The following is a 17,649-nucleotide window of genomic DNA, read 5'->3' as shown; positions in this document are numbered from 1 at the left end:
CATATAATATATTATTTATAAATGCATATAACTTTACACACAAGTTTAAAGGCAAATACCCTCTGGGGTGGGCCTGGCTCAGCTCTGGGAGGAAGCCCTGCCTGAGAAGGCTGCAGTCTAGGTAGGCTGTCACCCTTTCTTCACTCAGCCCAGCATCTGATCTTCTGTCACTCAGGGCATGAGAGGGTGGGGTTTTAAACGTTATCCAATCAGCGACGCTGGGTTGGGTACCGTCCAATCAGGCATGCAGCTGGAGCGGACAGGACGGCTTCCCGGATGTGGCGGGGTCTTTGTCTGTCGCTGCAGCTGGAGCTCCAGGTCTCTCCTTCACTGCACTGTGTACTCCGCTCCCAGAGGCCCAGCCTCTGTGGCCCTGTGACCTGCAGTTATTGGGAGATCCACAGCTAAGATGCGAGGACCCCCTGGAAGCCTAGAAATGGTGAGAGTGCCGGGGCCGACGTCCCGAGAGAGGGGAAGGGGCGGGTTGTAACCGGTGGGAAGTGGCTGTGGCGGGACTTGGTCCTCCCGGCAGTCAGCTTCACAGTCTGCGTCCCGAGTTCTCCTTGCTCAGCTCGGCCTCAGTCCCCTTCAGCTATAAGATGGCGGCTGCCCTGACTGCGGGACCCCGGGCGTGCTGTCTTTTTCCTGCCTAGTGGCTGGGCCCTGACCTGGAGCCCTCTCAGGGCAGCTGTGAACCCGCAGCGCCGAGTCTCACCCGGATTGTGCAGGGGCCACTGGAGGGTCCCCGGGGGAGAATCCTGACTCGGGGTGCGGGTTTTAAGAATGGGAAGAGCTTTGGTCCGTGGGGTTCCCAGTTCCTCTTTTCTTCTGTTGAAAATGTATAGGAGTCACCGTAAAAACACTAAAGTGTTTAATCAAGGAGTGATTCAAAAATTGTGGAGCAGCCAGCTGTGGTTTGTAATTTGTGGTTCATGGGCGGGGCTTGAAGGAAAGACTTATAAACAGCATGATGAAGAAAACCAAATTCAGTAATTGGTTAGGTTCAGATACATAGTTTTCTTAATTTGTAAAATAAAGGTGAAAATTTCCTGGTTATGTAATTAGCTGTTAACTGACAGTTTATAGTTGGTTAAGGCTGAATTTTGTTTCTCTCAATGTAGTAATTTACTACAAATGCACTTCAGTTAGTTTTTTTTTTTTTTTTTTTTTTTTTTTTTTTTTTGAGAAGACTTTTCGCTCTTGTTGCCCAGGCTGGAGTGCAATGGGGCGATCTTGGCTCACCTCTGCCTCCTGGGTTCAAGTGATCCCCCTGCCTCAGCCCCTTAGCCTCCCAAGTAGCTGGGATTACAGGCATGAGCCACCACGCCCGGCTAATTGTGTATTTTTAGTAGAGACGGGCTTCTCCATGTTGGTCAGGCTGGTCTCCAACTCCTGACCTCAGGTGATCCGCCCGCCACGGCCTCCCAAAGTGCTGGGATTACAGGCCTGAGCCCACCGCACCTGGCCAGATTTTTTTAAAAGTAGGAATCCAGAGACTAGAGACACCTCAGTCTAATATCCTGCTTTATTTATTTTCACACTCCGTGGGGAACTGATTTTCTGGTGCGTTTTTCTTTTTTCTTTTTTTTCCTTTTTTTTTTTTTTTTTTTTTTTTTGAGACGGAGTCTCCCTCTGTCGCCCAGGCTGGAGTGCAGTGGCCGGATCTCGGCTCACTGCAAGCTCCACCTCCCGGGTTCACGCCATTCTCCTGCCTCAGCCTCCCGAGTAGCTGGGACTACAGGCACCCGCCACCTCGCCCAACTAGTTTTTTGCATTTTTTTAGTAGAGACGGGGTTTCACCGTGTTAGCCAGGATGGTCTCGATCTCCTGACCTCGTGATCCACCCGCCTCGGCCTCCCAAAGTGCTGGGATTACAGGCTTGAGCCACCGCGCCCGGCCTCTGGTGCGTTTTTCAACTGTGTCCCAAGCAGTGTCTTAAATCTAACCCCCCCTCCACCATATCTCCTGGGCGCGGTGGCTCACGCCTGTAATCCCAGCACTTTGGGAGGCCGAGGCGGGCGGAGCCTCACTCTGGCTTGCAGTAAGATATTAAACCCGGGAGGCGGAGCTTCAGTGAGTTCCGCCACTGCACTCCAGCCTGGCGTTCCCAAATGCCAGATTTTCCTCCCTAAGTCACGTTATCACCTATTTTGTCTTTTAGTGTACTTTTCTATACCGTATTTTAATTAATTATTGTTTGACAAAGCATTTGACGCTTTTAAAAAGGTCTGTTATCTGTTTGTAACTATTTCCCATGAGAAGAAAGCAAAGAATAATCCCCTGACACTGTACTGTAAAAGCTCTCTGTGCCTCTTCTCCTTGTATCTTCTCTAGGCACAGAGATCTTGTCAGAATGTTTTTGGGTCAAGGTATTCCTTTGAAAACTTTATGAGGTGATGTGTTCTCAGCTACCCTTTAGTTTTTTCTGGTCGTGAGTTTCAGTACTGTCTGGGGATAAACCAAGGTATCCACTGTGGTTATGTCAGCCAAAGTGCCTAGTGAATATCAGGTCCTGATTTATTTTCTTCCATAGGAAGATCAGGGGTCTGAAGTGTATCCTCTCAAGGGAGCAAGTGGATCCATTGGGGCAGAGAGGAAGCTTCTCGTGCACTCTTATTTTGAAAAGGTAATCAGATGCTGGTACTGAGGGGAAAACACAGAAATAACTTCTGCCTCCTGGATTGTCTAAGGGGGCAGAAATATAATGAAATAAATATAGTGAAAGAAAAAATAGTGTTAAAAAGCAAAAAAATTTGTGAGAGAAAAAATAGCGTCCCAAAAGACCCAAAACAAACCAAACAAACAAAAACCTCACTCCAGTGAGACGGTGTAAGAACTTGCAAAGTAAAATGCCTCTGGAGCAGCCACCAAGAAATACTGCAGTGTCTCCTGAATGGGTGGTTCTTGAGCACATAGTGAGCAGGAGTGGGTGGAAGAATCTCTCAAGTGATTGAATGGCCTGACTTGAAACACGAGTCACACACATCTGTTATTTAACCAGCACTGGCACTTCTGGATTTATCACCTTGAAGAGATTTGTTCACTTATTTTGACCTCAGTTTTTTAGCCATAAATTTCATTATATTAGTAGTGCTTGAAAGGTAGGACAATTTTTTTTTTTTTTTGAGACAGAGTTTCACTCTTGTTGCCCAGGCTGGAGTGCAGTGGCATGATCTCGGCTCACTGCAACCTCCACCTCCTGGGTTCAAGTGATTCTCCTGCCTCAGCCTCCTGAGTAGCTGGGATTACAGGTGCATGCCACCACGCCTGGCTAATTTTTGTATTTTTTAAATAAGACAGGGTTTCACCATGTTGGCCAGGTTGGTCTCAAACTCCTGACCTCAGATGATCTGCCCGCCTCTGCCTCCCAAAGTTCTGGGATAACAGGCGTGAGCCATCACTCCCGGCCAGCAGGAAAATATTTACAAAGGGCATAAAAGAGATGGGTTTTAGAAAAAAAATTAATGTCTAATTATATATTCCATTTGTTAAAAATTCTCATTTACCTTTTTCTTTCCCAGAGTGAGTTTAAAAGTTTTCTCAGGTGTGTATTTTTTATGGGTAAGTGAATTGAAACAGAATTTCAAGGCTTAGATTTTAGAATGCTAGCTACCGAAGAAAAGAATAGGGAAAATATTCTGTTTTGGCTGTAGAAAATGAATACGTGTCCATGAGAAAATGTAGATAACTGGTGAGTTACATAGATTCATGAAAACATCAGTTGCTCTTTTTGCAGGGTAAATTTGTGACAGTGAATATTTCTTTTTTTTTTTTTTTTTGAGACAGAGTCTTGCTCTGTCGCCCAGGCTGGGGTGCAGTGGCCGGATCTCAGCTCACTGCAAGCTCCGCCTCCCAGGTCTACGCCATTCTCCTGCCTCAGCCTCCCGAGTAGCTGGGACTACAGGCGCCCGCCACTTCGCCCGGCTAGTTTTTTTTGTATTTTTTAGTAGAGACGGGGTTTCACCGTGTTAGCCAGGATGGTCTCGATCTCCTGACCTCGTGATCCGCCCGTCTCGGCCTCCCAAAGTGCTGGGATTACAGGCTTGAGCCACCGCGCCCGGCCGACAGTGAATATTTCTGTTCAAATCCTATTATCTTGATTTCTGAGTTTCATGCTAAATTTTGTAAGATGAAACTTGGTAACACCTAGAAGTGTTCCCATATGACTAATTGTTCACTACATGATTTTTAATGAAAACAATAAAATAATAGATATATTTTTCTTAAAGGAGTAGATACTTTTGCTTTTCTTATTGAGGTATAAAATGTAAGTACCTTAAAATTTCCTTCCCTTATGTGAACACTGTGAGTAATTTTGCTGGATTTTTCAAACACGTAGTTTCAAAAACCAAGTGAGTAACTCTAACATGGAAATTAAAGCCTGAGTCCAGTGTCTCAGAGCTAAGGCTAATATTGAGCCTACAAAAGGTGGTTATTAAAGGACCAGCTAGTTTATTTCTGGGGATCCTCCCCTGCAGATGTCCAGCCTACTCACCTCGGCCATGGAAGAAGCCTTTCTGCTAACAGAGCCCTGGAAAGTTGGGGACCCACAGGCAAATGCAGTTAAGGTTAAGATGAAAGGGGACTGAGAGGGTCTTACTGATGATGAAGTGTTATTGTTTTGAGGCAGTTTCTAGGCTTTGGAATATCAAACAAAGTTAGGTTTATGTAAAAAAAAAAAAAATTGAATTCCAAAGGAGTATTGCCACAGGAAAAAGTACCAACTATAAAAACTTTAAGGATTGCATAGTTTAGGCAAAAAAGGGGTTTCTTTGCTAGGGAGAAGCAAACAAGATTAGAAAGAAAGTGGGAGGGGAGGCCGGGCGTGTGGTGGCTCAAGCCTGTAATCCCAGCACTTTGGGAGGCCGAGACGGGTGGATCACGAGGTCAGGAGATCGAGACCATCCTGGCTAACCTGGTGAAACCCCGTCTCTACTAAAAAAAAAAAAAAAAAAAAACTAGCCGGGCGAGGTGGCGGGCGCCTGTAGTCCCAGCTACTCGGGAGGCTGAGGCAGGAGAATGGCATAAACCCGGGAGGCGGAGCTTGCAGTGAGCTGAGATCCGGCCACGGCACTCCAGCCTGGGTGACAGAGCGAGACTCCGTCTCAAAAAAAAAAAAAAAAAAAAGAAAAGAAAGTGGGAGGGGAATGGCAAATGAAGGGTGAAAAATCAGATTTTAAATCAGAGAATGTTTTTTAAATCAGAGAATGTTTTACCGTGAAGTCAGCATGTTCTTAGACATAAAATGAGGTTTTATGTTGACTCAGACTGAGAATAGTTTAAAGTTCTGGGGCCTGTGAAAAATTTTATTTAGACCACTGAAGACAAATTCAGCTGAATCTTTTAATGGGAAAAAGAAGAAAATGTGCAGAGTTCTTACTAGAACAAGGTCCCAATTCAAGCCCCACAAGAGGATTCTTGAATTTGCTCAAGAAAAAATTCAGGGTGAGTCCACACAGTAAAGTAAAAGGGAGTTTATTGAGAAAGTAAAGGAATAAAAGAATGGCTTACTCATAAGCAGAGCAGCTCCGAGGGCTGCTGGTTGCACATTTTTATGTTTATTTCTTGATTATATGCTAAACAAGGGGTGGAATATTTATGCCTCTCAATTTTAGACCACATACAGTAACTTCCTGATGTTTTCATGGCATTTGTAAACTGTCATGACACTGGTAGGAGTGTAGCAGTGAGGGCGATCATAGGTCACTGTCATCACATCTTGATTTTGGTGGGTTTTATTTGACTTCTTTACTGCAACCTGTTTTATCCACAAGGTCTTTGCGACTTGTATGTTGTGCTGACCTTCTGTCCATCCTACTTAGAATGCCTAACCATTCAGGAATGCAGCCCAGTCAGTCTCAGCCCTATTTTACCCAGCCCCTATTCAAAATAGATTTGCTTTGGTTCCATATGCCTCTGACATCTCCTCATTCTTTTCCACAAGGGCATCCTTAATCCTAAGGGTTGTAGAGGGATGAAGATTCATTTTCTGTAACTACTTCATGCTGAATGGGGTGATGATATTTTTGCCTAACTAGTCAGAGTTTTCTTGACCTTGAAAAACAAAACAAAGGATCAGTGACATTTTATGCAAAGTCAAAAAATATTACTTCAGTCTTCTATTAGTTCACTCCATTCAGTTAATTCCTATTCTGTTTCATAGTCATGAACATTTCAGTTCTCCATGAATACTGAAAGTTTTTTCTCTAATGTCACAATTTCTAAAGTTACAACAGACTTGCATTTAAGAACATTGCACAGTTAAGACGGACTCGCTCTGTCACAGCAGTGGCCGGATGTCAGCTCACTAAGCCTCAGCCTCCCGAACTATGAATCTGGGATCTTTTAAGTTAACTATGAATCATCTTTTGAAGAGGATCAACATAAGATGATTGTCTGAATGGAAAAGTCTTAGAGCAGTCACAGTAAAAAAAAAAACAAAAACATGATTGACAGGGAAATTTGGTTAGCTCTGTGGCATACAATAATTTTATGTAACAATTGTGATTATTAATGATATACATGTAGTCATTAGAATTACAGGAGTTTCCCATAATTTTTGAAACACATACCAATAACATATTTACACAAACAGTCCAAAAATAGTCAAACATGATTTCACATTTGACAATGTTTTCTGTGTGATTTTTATACTAAATGAGCCAAATTTTACTGTTATATTTGTGTATTATTGATGTCAAACCCAATTCTTAATCTTTATAGAAAAATATGTCCAATTTTCGTATTTGACCATAAGGTAATACTCTCATAAACCTTCTATAACTCTTCACAAAGTCCTTGTTGTTAAAGAGTAGATGAGTGCTTTAAGAGAAACCTATTGTTTTTATCTCAATGTTCAATTTCTGGAAAAACTTTAACTTTAGTCAGTATGTTCACACACAGAATCTTTTGCAATTAAATTTTAGTAGGTCTTCCACAATTTGTTTAAACCTTCAGTTTTATTCTAATTTAAAACAATCCTTTAACCTTTTAATCTAGGCAAAAAATCCACATTTCCATGTCTTATAATCTTTTATCAAAAATACATTTCACTTTCTCTGCATACCTTGCATGTAAAACTGTTTTTTAGTAGTCAGAGTTACATGTTACAATGTTAACTCTTAGCAACTTTTACTTTTGATGAAACCCTTGGTAAGTAAGGGATTTTAATTACATACTAGGCGTGGAGTCTAGGACACAGACACAAGTATATATAAGGTCTGACTCCAGTGTATTAATAGTTAGGGGGTGTGGCTAACTTGATGTGTCCCAGGCCTTATCTAGCTGTAAAGCAGGCAAGTTATACAGTGAACAGTCATAGTGGCATTTTGAGAAGTCTTTCAGAGGCCTAATGACCTTTAAATTTTACAACATTTCTTGCATAAATTTCCTTTAGTGAATTATTTCATGACTTATACAGACCATCTACAATATGTTTGGGCTTTCTGATTTGTCCTAAACATCCCTCTTTTTAAATAACCAGTCATTTTAGGATAATAATTTACTATACAACATCTTTTCTTATATAAAATCTCTTTTCTTTATAACCTTTGTACATTTAGGGGGCATGGCTAATTCCGTATGTCCCAAGACCTTATTTAGAATCTACTGGCCTCAAGATAGGTAAATTGAACAATTTTTAAAAGTCAAAGAACCAATTTATGACCTTTAAGTATTTGGCAAATCTAATATGTGACCTGTATAATTTAGATCAAATGTTTATATTTTGAAGACATTTTTATTTTCCCAATGATCTTTAAAACTGTTTTTATTTTCAAAAGATTGCTTGTCACATGAACTAAAAGGTATTGCACTTTTTACTTTTCTGACAAAATATTCAGTAGTTGTAAGGTTTTTCTTTGTCAGCTTCTTAATTGGATTACTAGCCCACAACAAGGAAAGCATGTAGTTTTTATGGCTTAATAAGTAAACAGCTGGAAAACAAAATGGATCCCCTTAAATTAAGGCTCCCATTTTTACATCAGATCTTGGATCTAAAAAGGAGAGAATCAGTTCATCCCAAGGGAAGTCTTATTTCTCCGTAGGACATGGGGACACCTCCATACTTCCTAAGTGGTCCAAAGTATGTTTCTCTGATCCAGACGTGAAGAGCTGAGTTTTCCCCCAATAACTGTCCTTAGCCATTCCAAAAGTATATTTCTCACCCAGTTATTACATGCCAAAGTTCTTTTATAATGTGAAGTAATTCCTGATACCCCCAAAAGTAAAAAAAAAAAATCAGATAATGCAATGCAAAACAGAAGAGAAACTTAGATTTTGAGAAGGATCTTTTCACTTTTTTTCCCAAGGAGTCCCAGGCTGTTAGAGCTTGAGTATCTGCTTTTAATTAAGCTGACTTTTAACCATAGTGCTCTTTTAAAAAGTCCTTTTAAATTTCTTATTACCAGACTTTAGTCAGGTCAAACAGCCAATATCTCTGGCTTTTGAATTTTACCAAAAGTAACTTCACAGGTGTTCTGAAAAAGGAAACTTGAAGATGGTTCCTGGAGGGGAAGAGAGTCAACAAACAGTAAAGGTCACCCAAATATCAAACAAGAAAGTACTCATTCCCTAAGCTGGGAATGGAACCCTGAACCCGGGCCACCATTGTGAAAGTCAAGCGTACAAGGACTGGACTGAGCACTTTTCCAGGCCATCCTGAACAGCAGCCTTAAGGGGTCCTGCATTCTATCCTAAGGTACCCCTCTTAATGACAGAGCCATACAGAAAGACAAATTTATAGCACAAAGTATAACAGATTTGTTACAGCTTAAGACTAACCTCACAAAGACATCTCCAAATTAATTAGAACTTTACATAGGAGATAAACAGTAATTTTTTTTTTGTTTTTTTTTGAGACAGAGTCACCCAGGCTGGAGTGCCGTGCCGGATCTCAGCTCACTGCAAGCTCCGCCTCCCGGGTTTATGCCATTCTCCTGCCTCAGCCTCCCGAGTAGCTGGGACTACAGGCGCCCACCACCTCGCCTGGCTAGTTTTTTGTATTTTTTAGTAGAGACGGGGTTTCACCGTGTTAGCCAGGATGGTCTCGATCTCCTGACTTCGTGATCCACCCATCTGGGCCTCCCAAAGTGCTGGGATTACAGGCTTGATCCACCGCACCCGGCCGGTAACAGTAATTTTTTTTTTTTTTTTGAGACGGAGTCAGCTCTGTCGCCCATAGGAGTGCAGTGGCGCGAAGTCTCGGTCACTGCAATCCGCCTCCCGTTCACCCATTCTTGCCTCAGCATGAGTTCTGGCTACAGGCGCCCACAACCGCGCCCGGCTAATTTTTTGCAGTAGAGACGGGCTCCGCCTCGATCTCCTGACCTTGTGATCCGCCCGCCACGGCCTCCCAAAGTGCTGGGAATTACAGGTGTGAGCCATTCTGGCCATAGCAAACAGTAATTTTTTACCATTCATTCCATCAGTTTGCATAGAGAGAGGCCAGAAGTCTGGTAAGAAATGTGTACCCTGTTGTCAATTTTTGCCAGCATGAGTTCTGGCTTCTGAGTTCCCTTTTCCTGAGTTGCACGTGGCTGGCTCCGCCATAGCCCTGGGGGGCCAAGCCACAACAAAAAGGAAAATTGTCTTTTTCTATTCTGGCCATAGCAAAATATGTATGACAGCATAGACAATAGCCACTCTGCTTAGCAACCAATATCAAACTGGCAACTCTTAAACTTGGCCCCAGTTGGGCCCTGTTGTCAATTCAACCTCTGATCTGGTTTCAACTTGAGGCCTCTGGGCAAGATGGTTACTCTGAGTAATAGAAAAGATAAGAAAGGGAAAAGAGAGAAAAAGCATTGCCTGTGGCAGAGTGGGAAGGCAAAGAGCTCAGGAGGCCAGAGAAAGACCTACGGATTGCAGCAATAATAAAAAGTTCAGGTGGCTGCTTCTTGGTAGGAAAGAAGATTTTTTCTAGCAGTCTTATTGGCACCTAAGTTTTCTCTTTTGGACAAGAAAAAGATCCGCATGTCCCATGGTCCTGCAGATGCCTAATTCTGTCACCTATAGCCATCAGCAAAGAGTGCAAGACAGATTAATCCAAAGAGAATAGCAATGAATATCCCATAGTGTCAAACCACTTCTTAGCTGAGACGGATTTTACTGAGAGGGGTCTCTAACTTTTTAAATCTTAGGAAGGAATATAACTTTTCTAGGTTGGGCTTCGAATCCAAATTCAGTCAAGCATCTTGTCTTTTAAGGGGAGGCTTTAACCCACTCTGTCTTAGGAGAGACTCTAATTCTCCTAAGTTGTGCCTCTAACCCAATCCCCTCCTTTACCCAGGTATATGCACCCCACTCACCCAAAGTCAGCCAGTTGGTGCACACAGATGATTTTCCTTTGGGTCAGAGGTCTCTTCAGTATACTCCCTTTGTGGTTGCCAGAAAGACGTTACTGGAAAGAAGTCCTGACCCATACCCCAAGAGAGGGTTCTTGGATCTTACTCAAGAAAGACTTCAAGGCGAGTCCATAAAGTGAAAGCAAGTTTATTAAGAAAGTAAAAGAATAAAAGAGTGACTACTCTATAGGCAGAGCAGCCCTGAGGGCTGATGGTTGCACATTTTTATGATTATTTCTTGATTATATGCTAAACAAGGGGTGGAATATATATACCTCTTTTTTCTTTTTCTTTTTGAGACGGTGTCACCCTGTTTTGTCAGGCTGGAGTGCAGTGGCGTGATCTCAGCTCACAGCAACCTCCGCTTCCCGGGTTCAAGCCATTCTCCTGCCTCAGCCACCCGAGTAGCTGGGACTACATGCACGCGCACTACGCAAAGCTAATTTTTGTGTTTTTAGTAGAGACGGGGATTTCACCATGTTGGCCAGGATGGTCTCAATCTGTTGACCTCGTGATCCACCCACCTCAACCTCCCAAAGTGCTGGGATTAAAGGCCTGAGCCACTGCATCTGGCCTATGCCTCTCCTTTTTAAACTGTTGTAAGATAACTTCCAGATGTTGCCATGGCGTTTATAAACTATCATAGCACTGGTGGGAGTGTAGCAGAGAGGATGACCACAGGTCACTGTCATCGCCATGTTAATTTTGGTGGATTTTATCCAGCTTCTATACTGCAACCTGTGTTATCAGCTAGGTCTTTATGACCTGTATCTTGTGCTGACCTCCTATCTCATCCTGTGAGTTAGAATGCCTAACCATCTGGGAATACAGCCCAGTGGGTCTCAGCCTTATTTTCACTCAGCCCCTATTCAAAATGGAGTTGCTCTGGTTCAATACGCCTCTGACAGACTGTGTGTCTGGCTATGTGATAAATAGGAAAAGAGAGCACCATCTAAGTCACAATGGGAAGGGTGTTTTTTTCCATAAAATATTTCTGGAGAACACAAAGGATGAAGGATTTTATTAATCACAGCTATTTACCTAGATTATGTATGTGCTTCATTGTTCCTCACCTCTTTTCTTTCTCATGTACATTTCTTCCATTTCACTTTTCCTGGGTTGTACTTTTTATAATAAAGTAGTAAACATAGCTACGGTGTTTTGCAGAGTTCTGTGAGTAGCTTGATCTAATTATTGAACTTGAGGAAGGTTGTGGGAGTCCCCAGTTTTTAAACAGTAGCTCAGAAGCATAGATGGGCCTATGGGGTTTGTGACTGGCATCTACAATGAGGGCAATGTTGTGAGACTAAGCCCTGAATCAGGGTCTGCTGACTCTGGGTGGTGTCACAATTCAAATGTTAGACATTGAGTTGCTATTGGAGAATTGCTTGGTATTCACCTACCTCTACAGATTTGGTGCCAGAAGAAAGATATCACAGAGGCCTGTCCTGGAATAAAACTCTTGGTGTCTGGAAATGGGAGGCTGTGCTCTCCTGTACACAGGCTTTCACACTACCTATTGTCCTGGGATCCCAGGCCTCCTCCCAGGATGAGAGAGGATGAAAACTTCGAGGAAAGGAGCTCTGATGACAGATCCCCTTTTCCCACAGCTGCCACCACAGGATTCCCATCCACTTCCAAACATGCCCACTAGACATTGACATGTGCACACCACTCCCAGGACTAGGCACCACCCTCAGGAATTTCTCCACAGCATTGTTGATCTTAGTGTTTCTTGACAAAAACCCACAAAAGTGTTAAGTCTGCTGGCATATTCCAACCCCTAGATAGTGAATCTGCAGCAGCAACCTGTTTTCCCCATCAACGTAGGGTTCTGAGCCACCTGTTCATAATCTCATCTACTTGGATGGGCACAGAAATAAATCAGAGTCCAGCCCCACCTGGGCCACTATCTGTGGAACAAACAGCTCCTTCCACCTACATTGCACTCTTCCCCACACATGGATTTTTTTTCTTCTTTCGACTTTTCCTTTTGGTTCAGGGATCCATGTGCAGCTTTGTTATATAGGTAAAATTGTGTCATGGGGGTTTTGTGTAGATTATTTTGTCACTGAGGTGCTAAGCATAACACCAAACAGTTATGTTTTCTGTTTCTTTTTGTACTTTCATTGTCTATTCTCAACTAGGCCTCAGTGTCTGTTGTTCTCCTCTTTGTGTCCATGTGTTCTTATTATTTAACTCTTATCAATGAGAACATACATTTGGTTTTCTGTTTCTGTTTTAGCTTCCTAATGATAATGGTCTCCAGCGTCGTCTATGTTGCTGCAAATAACTTAATCTTATTTTTGTTTTATATATTTATTTTTTGAGACAGAGTTTTCACTCTTGTCGCCCAGGCTGAAGTGCTATGGCACCACCTCAGCTCACCACAACCTCCGCCTCCTGGGTTCAAGTGATTCTCCTGCCTCAGCCTTCCGAGTAGCTGGGATTACAGGCATGTGCCACCATGCACGGCTAATTTTATATTTTTAGTAGAGATGGGATTTCTCCGTGTTTGGTCAGACTGGCCTTGAACTTCTGACCTCAGGTGATCTGCCCACCTCAGCCTTCCAAAATGCTGGGATTATAGGCTGAGCCACCACGCCCAGCTGGTTGTTTTTTTTTTTTTTTTTTTTTTTTTTTTGAACTTCTGAGGCTGGAGTGCCCGGATCAGGTCACTGATCCGCCCCCGGGTTTACCTCATTCTCCTGCCTCCCAAACTACAGGCGCCTGCTGGGATTTTTTTGTATTTTTTTAGTAGAGACTGAGGGTTTCACCACCAGCCCAGCTGGTTGTTTTTTTTTTTTTTTTTCCTTTTTTTAATGGCCACATAATCTTCTATCATGTTTATGTACCATACTTTGTTTTTATTAAATCTTCTAATTTATTTAATTAATTTATTTATTTGGAGACAGTGTTTCACTCTATCACAAAAGCTGAAGTGCAGTGGTACAATCTTGGCTCACTTCAGCCTCAACCTTCCAGGCTCAAGGCACCCTTTTACTTCAGCCCCCTAAGTAACTGGGACTACAAGCATGCACCACCATGCCCGGTTAACTTCTTTTTCTGTCTTTTGCAGAGCTGGGGTTTTGTTATGTTGCCCAGGCTGGTGTTGAACTCTTGAGCTAAGGTAATGCAGCTGCCTTGGCCTCCCAAAGTGCTGGGATTACAAGTGTGAACCGCCTCACCTGACCATACCATATTGTTTTAATCTAGTCTACATTAATAGGCAATTAGATTTGTTCCATGTGTTTGTTTTTTGTTTGTTTGAGACAGAGTCTCCCTCTGTTCCCGAGACTAGAGTGCAGTGGCACCATCTCAGCTCACTGCAACCTCTGCCTCCTGGGTTCAAGCGATTCTCCTGCTTCAGTTTCCTATGTAGCTGGGACTACAGGCACATGTAACCACACCTGGCTAAATTTTGTATTTTTAGTAGAGACAGAGTTGGGTATATACCCAATTTGGAGGTTGCTGCGTCAAACAGTAATTTCAGTTCTGTGAGGAATCTTCACACTGCTTTTCACAATGGTTGAATTAATTTACCCTCCCACCAGCAGTGTATAAACATTCCATTTTCTCTGCAATCTTGCCAGCATCTGTTACTGACTTTGGATTTTGAGAGAGTCTCACTCTGTCATCCAGGCTGGAGTACAGTGGTGTGATCTCAGCTCATTGCAACCTCCACCTCCTGGGTTCAGTAGATTCTCATGCCTTAGTTTCTAGAGTAGCTGGAACTACAGATGTATGCCACCAAGCCTCACTAATTTTTGTATTTTTAATAAAGATGGGATTTCTCCATATTGGCCAGGCTGCTCTCAAACTCATGACCTCAAGTGATCTGCCTGCCTTGGCCTCCCAAAGTGCTGGGATTACTGCACCGAGCCTGTTACTGACTTTCTAAGAAACAGCCATTCTGATTGGTGTGAGATGGTATCTCATGTGGTTTTTGTTTGTTTGTTTTTGACATTTCTCTAGTGATGAGTGGTGAGCATTTTTTGCACATGCTTCTTAGCCACATGTTTGTCTTCTTTTGAAAAGCATCTGTTCATGTTTTTTGCCTACTTTTTAATGAAGTTTTTTTTTTCTTTGTAAACCTTAACTTCTTTATGAATTCTGGATATTAAACCTTTTTTTTTTTTTTTTTTTTTTTGAAAGTCTCGCTTTGGAGTGCAGTGGCCAGATCAGGACTGCAAGCTCATTCTCCTGTTTGCAAATATTTTTTTGTTTTTTTATTTGGCCAGGATGTCTCGATCTCTGTTTACTCTGTTGGTAGTTTCCTTAGCTGTGAAGAAGCTCTTTAATTAGGTCCCTGTTGGGAAAAAGCTGAGTGTTGGGAGGGAAACTGAGGCAGGGCTTGCATAATGTCCTCTGGAATGTGTCTAGACCTGCTGGCTCCTTGCTTCTAGCCTTCCTAGGTTCCTACTCCCATGATCTCAAGTAGCAGAACGTGTTCCTTATAAATGCTAAACTGTCACAGCTGTAGATCATGTGCTTGCCCTTTTGACCTCCACGTTCTCACCACCTGTTTTTTTGTTGGATTACCAATAAATAGCTTGGGCTCCCAGAGCTCAGGGCCTTTGCAGCCTCCACGATGGTGATGGCCCTCTGGTGTCCCACCTTTATCTCTCAAACTGCCTTTTTCTCAATCCTTTGACTTCACCAGACTTTGTCACCCCCATGACCTAGTGTTGGGTCTGATTATCCCAACAGGTCCCATTTGTCAATTTTTGCTTTTGTTGAGGTTGCTTTTGGTATCTTCGTCATGGTACATGTAGATACGTGTGGTAAGAGAGTGACCTCTGTCTCAAAAAAAAAAAAAAAAAGTTGCTGAAATCTCTTTACTTATGCCCTTTCCACAGGTTCTGTGTATTCTGGGTGGAAGCATTTATGTTGTTTTAATGAAGGGCCTCATGTGACTCTGGTGAGACCAGAATCAAGTATGAAGGCTTCAAGATACATTCCTGAGAGTTAAGTGCCACATTTGCACTAAAGGGTGGTTTTAGGATCTGTTCTGTTTGGGTTTGGTAGGGACAGGGCAGGGCAGTGGCCCATATTTTCATTACTGTAGTAAAAATTGTTGGTGTCTGTGGCAGTGGAGGGCACCTGTGGACGGGAAAAGAGGAACGTATATTTTATTTCCGTGGAGCAGCTCATTGTTCCTGAATCTCTTCTGTTATAAACGAGAAAAATGGGTAGACTTTTTGGTCTTGGTCCTTCTGTGAGTGTGAGGCTGGTAGGTAAGCAGGTGGTGCTGATGTCTTTAAGGGAATGTTCTCAAGATGCAGGTGTTACTTGTCTGATAGTTTTATCTGAAAAGGATTTTCAGAGGAGGAGGAGAAAGGAAAAATGGCTTCTTTTCAGCTAAACATGTCTCAGATCAAGAGCTGTGTCCACACTGCCTGCTGGAGTGCCATGTGTTTAGTACTTGCAAATCTTTACTTCTCTACTTGTGTTTTTCCTCCCCAATGATTTTGTTTCACGTACTTTTAAAAATTATTGTGATAGTCAAGGGTCTCTAAAAAATATTTCTATCCTATGTACCAGAGCCTTCTCTACATCATGGCTTCTTATATGCAATGCAGAATTCCTACCATGAATTTATGATCTGCCATATTAAAGTGTTCCTTTTGTGGCTGTTGAACGTGGGAAGATGTGGATACTCAAGATTCCTATTGAGGGAAAGCTAGGGTCCTTAGGAAGGATGGAGAACATGTAATGTTGAGGTGTCACCTGTGTTCTCCATTAGTTCTATGCAGAACAGGATTAAGAAAATGCTTATTTAAACAGGATGGCTTTTATTACCCAGGAAGTTCTGGAGAAAATTATTCAGAGATACCTGCTTTCTAGGATGCTAAAGAAGGACTGCTTAAAATCATTATTAAAAATTATAGAACATGGGAGATATCTTGACCACATAAAACTGATTTTTCTTTATGGTTAAATTCAGTCTATAATTGACTTTTTGAGGGGCAATATCTCAGCAGTGATGTTGTGTTCTGTGTGCGTCAGCACATCGTAAAATTTATTCTAGTGTTATTGATGTTAATAATTTGCTTGGTAAATGATGAGTTGATGGGTGCAGCAAGTATACATATGTAAAAACTGCTTATGCACATGACCCTACAACTTAAAGTATTTTTTTCTTGGTTAAACAGCTCTCTGACTTTTTTTCACTGTAGAGTTAATTGTTGTTCTCTTTATTATTAAGTATCTTTATGTTGCTAATGTGCATAAACCATCACATTTAATCTGGCACCTGCCCTTTTTTCTTAGGTTTTTTTGTTTGTTTTTTGCAAGTATCTGTCTTCGGAAAATGAAGGCTCTTTGTTTATAGGCCAGAAAAATTGGGAAAAACACAGTCTCTTTCACTTATGGAATGTTTGACAAAATAGTCTTCTTGGGTCAAAAACATTGGCATTACTAGTGACCTTGTTAGAATTTTAAAAACTCAGACTTTATTCCAGATCTTCTGGAAGAAAAAAAAATAAGCTTCATGACAGGATCTCCAGTTTATCTTACACATTTAAATTTGAGAGGTACCATCTAACTCAACATGTCTTTTTTTGTCTGAAAACATACACAACTCATTATGATGTAAATATAGCACTCAAACATGTATACATTTGTGTCCTTAATTATATTCTTTATGATCCAGAAAAGTATTACATACACTGGTGTTGTGAATATTTCTGTGTTAAAAATTACTGGATAATTTCAGTTATTCTTATAATTCAGAACCAATTCCCTTTACTCTCTCATTTCACCTTAAGTCAAATAATACATTTTGCCCATGGCCACCTGGTAAATATATGTGTGTCTCTGTGCTTGTGTTTTTCAGGAGACATTGACATTTAGGGATGTGGCCGTAGAATTCTCTCTGGAGGAGTGGGAATGCCTGAACCCTGCTCAGCAGAATTTATATAGGACTGTGATGTTAGAGAACTACAAAAACCTGGTCTTCTTGGGTGAGAATAACTTTAATACACGATTCTTAATATACTCTAAAGGTTTTATGTCTCTTTTTTTGTAGAATTTTTTTTTTTGGTAATTTATGCTTTGTATAAATGAGTTTCTGATCCCAGTTTTCAAGAAAATCTTGATGATTTGTCTGTAGAAAAGAATTTCTTCAACATGTTTCATCTTGACCTGAACTTTCCACATTCCTGAGCTGGTCTGCATCCTTCACTGTAGATTAGTGGTAATTCCAGAAATTTGGTGGCATAAAATATCATTGCCCGTATCTTAAAATCTATTTTCCACCATCAGTTTTTGATTCATGAGTACCAGGTAGTAAAATTAAGGACCT

The 17,649-nt window shown here is 41.8% G+C and overlaps 1 protein-coding gene across 5 annotated transcripts in view; it reads left to right on the top strand.

Annotated features, from left to right (window-relative positions):
* Window positions 1-241: 241 nt before the first annotated feature.
* Window positions 242-17,649, top strand: part of LOC126942267 (zinc finger protein 431-like) — a 51,435-nt gene continuing 34,027 nt past the window's right edge. For 4 of the 5 annotated variants that reach the window (XR_007721534.1, XM_050769654.1, XM_050769652.1 and 1 more), the window contains exons 1-3: window positions 242-439; window positions 2,534-2,626; window positions 17,182-17,308. Coding sequence is in view for 4 of the 5 variants with exons in the window: in XM_050769654.1 (XP_050625611.1) it covers window positions 410-439; window positions 2,534-2,626; window positions 17,182-17,308 (250 nt within the window). In the remaining variant the exon portion in view is untranslated. The remainder of the gene's footprint in view (window positions 440-2,533; window positions 2,627-17,181; window positions 17,309-17,649) is intronic. The other variant, XM_050769655.1, reaches the window with a different exon arrangement.

Source organism: Macaca thibetana, chromosome 19, assembly GCF_024542745.1.
Source record: "Macaca thibetana thibetana isolate TM-01 chromosome 19, ASM2454274v1, whole genome shotgun sequence".
Taxonomy (NCBI): domain Eukaryota; kingdom Metazoa; phylum Chordata; class Mammalia; order Primates; family Cercopithecidae; genus Macaca; species Macaca thibetana.
This window is presented reverse-complemented; position numbering and strand designations above follow the sequence as displayed.